General features: G+C 47.5%; 1 protein-coding gene across 1 annotated transcript; it reads right to left on the bottom strand.

The window, feature by feature from the left end:
* Positions 1-47: 47 nt before the first annotated feature.
* LOC129816635 (frizzled-5-like) lies at positions 48-6256 on the bottom strand. The gene has a single exon (XM_055871363.1). The coding sequence runs from the start codon at positions 3754-3756 to the stop codon at positions 2005-2007; it is 1752 nt and encodes a 583-aa protein (XP_055727338.1). The 5' UTR covers positions 3757-6256; the 3' UTR covers positions 48-2004.
* Between the last annotated feature and the right edge of the window lie 2627 nt (positions 6257-8883).

The following is an 8883-nucleotide window of genomic DNA, read 5'->3' as shown; positions in this document are numbered from 1 at the left end:
CATTGTAAACATATTACTTTAGACATCAAATGACGCATACTCAGAAACAGATTGGTCCACAGTTTAATTCTCTAGCAGTGAGAGCTAATTGAAAGTAGGGGAGAGCTGCATCTTCAGAAATATCTAGAAAATATCTTTCTTGTAAAATGTCAGCAGTGAATTTGCCACATTGAATGTAGTACACACAAAGCTGCAGTCCAGACTACTGAAGGACGCCAAAGCAGACTTACAAATGATGGGGTAGAACACTCTCACACTGAACGTCAGGAAAAAGGCTAATAAATTAGAGACACTGGAACATTTACACACTAGTCTAGTTAGAAAAACTCTGAAGCACAACAAAGTAGAAAGGCAGAAAACAGCAACTGGACAAGGTTTTAGTTCATCCAAAGTTAACCATGTTCTAGTCTAGCTGTCCACCAGTTCCTACAGCCAGTATATCCCTTGTGAGAAGACAGTTTGATGTGTAGGCCTATGCCTGCTGGATACCATTGAACTGAAATATTTTGACCATTTTGTAAACGTCTGACTCAATGTGAGTACTGACGCGGTCATTGAAAATGTATACAGAGCCGTAGGTGACGTGTCCGAGGGTTCAGTGTAGTTTACAGGTGATCGAAACCTGTACATTTACCATTGGGTTGGTGCGAACAGTTCCAGTGTGTACCACTAGGGGGTGTAATGCACAGACAGGTATAGTACTCAGAGGGAGACCAGGTGCACTTTGGCCATCCCTTCTGGCCTGTGAGACTGATTTGACAAACAGACTAGTCCCTCCAAACCGCTTTACAACATGGTCCATATCAAAACTATTCCAAAGCATTAAACTCCCTACAACTGCTATTTGTGTTTTATAGAGGCTACTTTTGACAATGATTTCTAACAGAAAATACTGGTTGAGAAAAAGAGGCCCTTGTTTACTGATATAATAGTGGGCTACACATCCATTTTCAGATGACCTCACCAAAGGTCCAGTCCAGAATCTGGTCAACAGTTGGGCTAGAGATCTTCATCCCACTACTATAAAGACCGGCTAGGGTGTTCACAGACCAGTCAGTCAACCAAGCTGGATTTTACCGCGCAGAATAGGGCAAGATTGTGTGTATTGGTATATACTGGATTAATTGAACTCGAGCAGCATACAAACACATCCACTAGATTCATACTGAATAGTGATTCAAATCACTGGGATTGCAACAAAACACATGAAATATTTTCTTAATTTTGTTCTCACCCATTAAGGACCCAGTGCCCACACTGAATAATACCCTGGATAACGGGGGCATTCTGGGTAAGCAAAATCCATAGTCTTTTATAGAGCATCATATATACAGTAATAAATAGTGAGTCATCTAATGGTCCAGATGGACAGGAGTACAGATGTGCAGGTTATACTTCCATCCACAGTCTGACGAAAACACAACTCCCTTTTTCCCCCCAGAGAATGTTCTAGTGCCCTCAAACTCATCTCTGGTCCGCGAAGCCAGTGTCACTGCATTTTTTTCAATGTTCCCCTCTAATCAGGAACTGATTTAGACCTGGTACACCAGGTGGGTGCAATTAATTATCAGATAGAACAGAAAACCAGCAGGCTTCACGTATTCAAGTTGAATACCCCTGTGGGTCTGTTGAAGTAGTGGTACTTTGCCAAAGCAGCAATGAGTACCAGTTGTACCAAAGAGCTCATATGATACAAACATCCCATTTCATTCAAAGAAATTCACATTGTGATTTCTACAATATCCCTCTTTTCTGTTAAAAACATGTGTTCCTGTTCTATGTTCCATGAAAAGAGTCAGTGAGGCAGGTTTGTTGATGTTGTATTTACAACCTGTGGAATGACTTGGTTATCTCCTGGTTGTCCTCTGACCCTTTTGCTTCCAGAGAACTGCTTTATCACATTCACCATCTTGTCCAACGTCAAGGTGAGTCCCGTTCTCACATATGACGGGGCTATCACTGAACACATGGCATTAGGGGCTCCTCTACCCTCTAGGATCCCATTCACACGTGTGAGGGCGGGGCAGGTTTGTGGTAGGACCCTGGTGGCAGAGCTGCCCCGGGGTGTCCCATGAGGACCGTGCTGGCCTCGATGTACATGGAGGGGGGCACGGTGGGCTTGGAGACCCAACAGGGGCAGCAGCGAGCAGTGAACCTCCTCCAGGACTCCAGGGTCTTCCCAGACCAGATCCACACCCCTGATGTGATGCCCACCACCAGACACATGAAGTACTTCAACATGAAGACGGCGTAGTCAGGCCCCAGGCCCAGCCTCTGTCTCTCAGCCTGACAGGAGCAGGATAGAGCCCGGTCCCAGCCAGGCCTGTAGTGCTGTTCGTACACCAGGCAGGCTACTACTATAGTAGCAGGAACGGTGTAAAGCACCGTAAACAACCCAATCCGGATCATTAGCTTCTCCAGTTTATCAGTCTTGGTCCCTCCCTGTTTGATGATGCTACGAATGCGGAACAGAGACACAAAGCCCGCTAGGAGGAACAGGGAGCCGGTGAAGAGGTAGACCACCAGGGGAGCTAACACAAACCCCCGCAGGCTCTCCAGACTCTGGTTCCCCACGTAGCAGATCCCCACTACCGGGTCTCCGTCCACAGAGCTCAGAGCGAGGACCGCGATGGACTTGACACTGGGAATCAGCCAGGCAGCCAAGTGGAAGTACTGGGAGTAGCCAGCGATTGCCTCATTGCCCCACTTCATGCCTGCAGCCAGGAACCAGGTGAGGGAGAGCACCACCCACCAGATGGAGCTGGCCATGCTGAAGAAGTAGATGAGCAGGAAGACCAGGGTACACAGGGCAGGGCCGGTGGTGTCATACAGGATGTGCTGCTGGTCTCCGCTCCCAGCGCACGCCACCCTCTCGTGACCCGCCACTAGTCGTATAATGTAGCCCAGGGAGACAAAGAGATAGCAGGCAGCCAGGAAGATGATGGGTCTCTCAGGGTACTGGAAGCGCTCCATGTCGATGAGGAAGGTGGCCACAGTGGTCAGGGTGGAGACGAAGCACAGGATGGACCACAGGCCGATCCAGAAGGTGGTGAAGGTGCGTTCGTCCTGGGAGAAGTAAGGGTGGTGGCAGGGCTGGGCACAGTTATCCACAGGGCCAGTGTGGACCCGGTTGTATAAGGGGTGGGCGTCTTTCTTGATGGGCACCAGAGGGTCCCGACAGCGGCAGTCCCGGTCACACTCCTGGGGGGCAGGGGGCTTGGGGACGGGCTGCCTGCGGCGGGTGCCCTTGGGGGTGGGTTTGGGGAAGGGAGGGGAGAGGGTGGTGGTTTCGCTACTGTTCTGGTCCATACACAGAGTCTCGTCTCCCAGCTGAGGCAGCTGCTCACAGCTCATCCTCTCTGGCCATTCAAAACCATACTGGATCATGAGGGGGGAGCAGCCTCGCTTGGCCCGCTCACACACAGAGCGGCAGGGGGGCAGGGGCTTCTTGTAGTCCTGCAGACAGATAGGGGTGTACATGGAACACAGAAAGAAGAGCAGGTCTGGGGAGCAGCGGATGCGGACCAAGGGCCAGAACTGATGGACCTCCAGCCCCACCTCCTCCTGGGTGTCGTGGTTGAACTGGTTGGGCATGTAGGTGAGGTTGTACCCAATGCCCTTACACATGGGAACCGTGATGGGCTCGCACACTATGTCCCTGGAGGCAGCGTGCGCGAGCAGGGGCAGCTGGGAGAGGAGCAGCGCGAGCAGCCAGCGGACGACACCACACAGCCGGGGTTTGACTGTGGTCGCCATGGGGAAGTGGGATATTTCCGTGAAAAAAATATAGGTAGAAAAATGACAGGAATTGCGTTTTGGACTTCAGTATTTTCTAAGCTCAGGCTTTCCTTTCATTTATGACTGCATCTCCGACATATGAAATCTCAGGAGAGCGTATTGCTCCAGCAGCATGTCCACAGTCCTCTGTTCTATAAATCACAGACAAGTTTCATTCCAGACTGCAGGACGCGCATTCTCTTCCAACAGCATGAGCACCTTTCGAATGAACCATGGTGATTATAAACACAGCAGCCAAGATCCGAAAAAACACGAAATAAAGTGCCACTGTTTTATCCAATAAATCTTGTGAGGATTTCGGGAAGATGGACTATGAACACCAAGCCGACCGAGGCTCTAAATAGGTTGCATTCAACTGTAAATCATTCACCAAGCTTTGCAATTACTTGAGTTGACAATTAATTCACCCTTTCCTTGCATTTCGGCCACGCGCCAATCAATGTAGTAGCTGTAACCACAGGCGTAAACAAGAAACAATGTTATATTCCTCTAGTTTGTATTCCGCATGACAGGTGAAGTCGCCCGTGCCTTGAAAAGATGAACCCCTCTCATCTCGTCTCTCTGAACAGTAAAAGCACTTGGAAGCAAAACGGATAGAAAAATAATCTCAATGTTTCTCTCCGCTATGGTGCCTAACACGTCCCGTGCGTTTCATTTAAAATCCACATTTGAATCCAATTAAAACAGAATCCACTCTTCATGCAGCCGCTCTCGGGGTCTGAACCTCGGGGTAGAAAACAGGTTTCGGATAAACGTCCACTTACGCTCCTCTCTTTCCAAAGTTTGGGAAACTCGTTACGCTTTCCTTTGTCCAGCCAAATGTATCACTTGGACAACCCCAGAGTCGTCTCATTCAAAACTTCAGCACTTGTTTTCCAAACTTATCTCCAATGATTGTAAGCAGGTATCGCTCTGTCTCGCTACACATCTCAAAGTGCTTGCCAAAATAACTCGCTCCGCTGCCCAAGAGGAAGAGACCCCTCCTGCTGCAGAACGCCCACCTCATCCACAGCGCCAGCCCTCGAGCACTCAGTTCTATTGACCAAGGACTGTTTGGATAGCTTCACCACGCCTATCCGCACTCCGCCGTGCTCCTTGTACCTTTTGGACTAATCAGGACCTGAGTTTGAGTTACAGCGTTGACCAAATCAGTTAATATATGGATGACCAAAATGTACCGGATGTGGAGGGACAGGTGGCATTTGGAGACATTAACGCACCTGCACCTCAAACTGTATACTGTTAATGCACCGTGGCTAAAATAAATAAATAAATAGAGTCAATGTAGGGACAAATGAAAGGTGGGGATCATATTGGAAAGTGTTTTCACGGGTTCCTGTACTGCATATGTGTTTACCAGGGTTGGGTGTGTTACTTTCGAAATGTAATCCGTTAAAAAGTTACTAGTTAACTGTCCTAAATTGTAATCAGTAATGTAACTTTTGGATTAGCCAAACTCAGTAACGTAATCTGATTATATTCGTTTACTTTTAGACTACTTTCCCCTTAAGAGGCATTAGAAGAAGACCAAAATGTATGTTACCAATTGAAAGACATCTATTGCAGGATAAATCAATATTAAAGTTTTACATATCTGGCCATATATGGATGTTAAATTTTACTTTATGGGTTGGTTATGTAGGCTTCTTCTAACCCATCACTTTCTACTACATATAATAATACAATTAAATTATATCTTTCCTTTAAAAAACAAAGTCTATCAGAATTAGCCAAATTGTTTTACCTGAGCATGACCCAGTGGTGATTTTAGCATGCAGATCTTGGTGGGGCAAACAAAAATAATGATGCACGCCAGCAATGCCACTATACAACACAAAACAATACATTAATTGCACTATAACGGTGACAAACGGTGCCCACAAACTTATGGCCTACATAAAGCTTTCCCAACAGCAGAGTCCCAACACCTTACCACTGCTACACCTGGCTATCAGAGGAACCTTGTCTGGCAGCGATTCAGCCTCATTTACTGCCTTTTTAAAAAACATAGCTGATACGGCTGATTTGTTTAAACAAATGTGGTTTCTACTGACAATTGAGATGTACAAACTATGGCATAAGAGAACGATGAGCAGATAAGATGCAATCCGATTAAGACATTAATGAGCGAGCTAGGACGGACGTTGTCAATATAACTATTTGTTCAGCACTTTTGAAATGTACAGCGACAGAATTCAGAACATGGGCAGTTCTTACAGTATTCTCCCTGTACACCAAGTCAGACCCGTAGGATAAATAACGGGGGCATATATGCAGACAATGAAAGCTCTTACAATATTCAATGACTACATTTCTCTAAAACAGGCTATGGGCTAATTAAGAGGGGAAAAGGGACCAAATTATTAGCATTAGGCACATGGGCTACTAACAGCTTACTACATAACATATGACAGCAGCCAAAGGGTTAGAATTTTCGAGGTCTCCCCGTACACTTCACAATGACGTAGTTTCCCCATGAGTGACAGAACACTGAGCCAAGCCTTTTTTCAATGCTGATTTGAATGTCACTGAGAAAACAGAAATGTAAAAAAAAAAAATCACAAACATCCTTTCTGAATTTAAAACTAATCCTCGAAGTAATCATCTAGTCTTTCAAAAGTATCTGTAATCCAATTACAATATTTTTGCTGATAACATAACAGATTACAGTTACCATTTTTTGTAATCCCTTACATCAAATATGGATTATGGTATCAAATACATCAAAACAAATGGTTTCCGGGCGTTATTATGAGCTGTTCTTCCCTCAGCAGCTTCCTGTGCAAAGGACCCATTCCTGCAGCCTGAATCATCAACACACACCTGCAGAAAAACATAGGTAGGCAGGTAGATTGGGAGAGAGGTTGGTAGGGAGGGAGAGAGGTTGGGAGGTAGGGAGAGAGGTTGGGATGGAGGGAGAGAGGTTGGTAGGGAGGGAGAGAGGTTGGTAGGGAGGGAGAGAGGTTGGTAGGGAGGGAGAGAGGTTGGTAGGGAGGGAGAGAGGTTGGGAGGGAGGGAGAGAGGTTGGGAGTGAGAGGTTGGGAGGGAGGGAGAGAGGTTGGGAGTGAGAGGTTGGGAGGGAGGGAGAGAGGTTGGGAGGTAGGGAGAGAGGTTGGGAGGGAGGGAGAGAGGTTGGTAGGGAAGGAGAGAGTTTGGTAGGGAGGGAGGGAGAGAGGTTGGGAGGGAGGGAGAGAGGTTGGGAGGGAGGGAGAGAGGTTGGGAGGGAGGGAGAGAGGTTGGTAGGGAGGGAGAGAGGTTGGTAGGGAGGGAGAGAGGTTGGTAGGGAGGGAGAGAGGTTGGGAGGGAGGGAGAGAGGTTGGGAGGTAGAGAGATTGGTTGGCAGGTAGGTAGAGAGATTGGTTGGCAGGTAGGTAGAGAGATAGGTAGGTAGATAGATAGATAGGTAGGGGGAGGGAAGTAGGTAGGTAGGTAGGTAGGTAGGTAGGTAGGTAGGGGGGAGGGAAGTAGGTAGGTAGGTAGGTGGGGAAATAGGTAGGTAGGGAGGGAGGGAGAGAGGTGGTCGGTGGGTAGGTAGGTAGGGAGGTAGGTGGGGAAATAGGTAGGTAGGGAGGGAGGGAAAGAGGTTGGTCGGTAGGTAGGTAGATAAGGAGGTAGGTAGGTAGGGAGAGAAGGAGGTTGGTAGGTACGGAGCTTGGTAGGTAGGGAGAGAGAGAGGTTGATAGGTAGGTAGGTTGGTAAGCAGGTAGGGAGAGAGGAAGGTAGGGAGAGAGGTTGGTCGGTAGGTAGGTCGATAGGGAGGTTGGTAGGTGGGTAGGTAGGTAGGGAGGTTGGTAGGTAGGTAGGTAGGGCGATAGGTTGGTAGGGAGGAAGGGAGGGAGAGAAAGAAGGAAGGAATGAGGTAGGTAGGTAAGTAGGTAGGGAGGGAGGTTGGTCGGTAGATAAGTAGGGAGGAAGGTAGGTAGGGAGAGAGGTTGGTAGGAAGGGAGAGAGAGTGATTGGTAGGTAGGGAGGGCAATAGGTTGTTAGGGAGGGAGGGAGAGAAGGAAGAAAGGAAGTAGGTAGGTAGGTAGGTTGGGTGGGAGGTTGGTTGGTAGTGAGAGAGGTTGGTAGGTAGGGAGAGAGGTTGGTAGGTAGGGAGGGAGGTTTGTAGGCCTATAGGTAAGGTAAACAACAGGCATGCTTTGTGTGTTGACCTAGCAGGACTGAGTCTAAACATGCATGACAATGGGTCTAACACGCAAGAACACTGCCCTGTGTTCACATGGAGGGGCTCTTCCACAAAGCATGGTTGTGTCCCAAATGGCACCCTATTCAGTACACTACTTTTGACCAGAGCTCTATGGGTTGTGGTCAAAAGTAGTGCACTATATAGGGAAGTTGGGGGCCATTTGGTACGAAGCCACGGTTTCACTCTTAGCCTGTTTCTCTTGACCTGTCTCTTTAAGGTCAGGCAACATTCATACAGGATAAGGTTGATATTTTCACCCACAACTAGATTTGCTCTCCTTGTCCTATCACTCAAACAGACTCCAACTATAACCATGGTTTGCTACTCTGATATAAACTGACTGTACAATATTTACCTAATTGCTTTGAAATACAAAGTACACCACATACCATAGGTGTAGATAGATAGCATGGGTGTGTAGTGTGGTTGATGTGTGGGTACTAGAGTATATCCCACCTACAACATTACATTGCTCAGGATAATAGTTATGGTTTCTTTACTATGTGCAGTCAAACAAACACAAGTAGACTTGAGGAATGTTCTGGAATTCTTTGTGAAGGAGTCTCTCTCTCTCCCCAAGCCCCCCCCCCCCCCCCCCCCCCCCCAAGAGCGTTGAGGCTTTCTGAAGTCCAAAGGTCTTTCAGGGTGTCTGTCTGTCTGACTGACTGTGTGTCTTTCATTACTGTCAAGTCAAGCATTTCTATTGCTTGATACCACCCAGATTCCATTGGCCAGACTGCAAGTTACCAAGATACATGAGTCGATAGAAAGGTCCACATTCCTGAAAGCCTCTGTGGTAACAATCAAAGACAGTGACACATATACACTCACACACTAAAGTCCACACACGCTGGGTCACTCTTGGTAAATGTCCCTGGTGCCTAAGATGTTTGACT

This window comes from Salvelinus fontinalis, chromosome 19 (assembly GCF_029448725.1).
Source record: "Salvelinus fontinalis isolate EN_2023a chromosome 19, ASM2944872v1, whole genome shotgun sequence".
NCBI classification, from domain to species: Eukaryota; Metazoa; Chordata; class Actinopteri; order Salmoniformes; family Salmonidae; genus Salvelinus; species Salvelinus fontinalis.
Note: the sequence above shows the minus strand (reverse complement) of the source record. Positions and strands in the feature narration are given on the sequence as shown.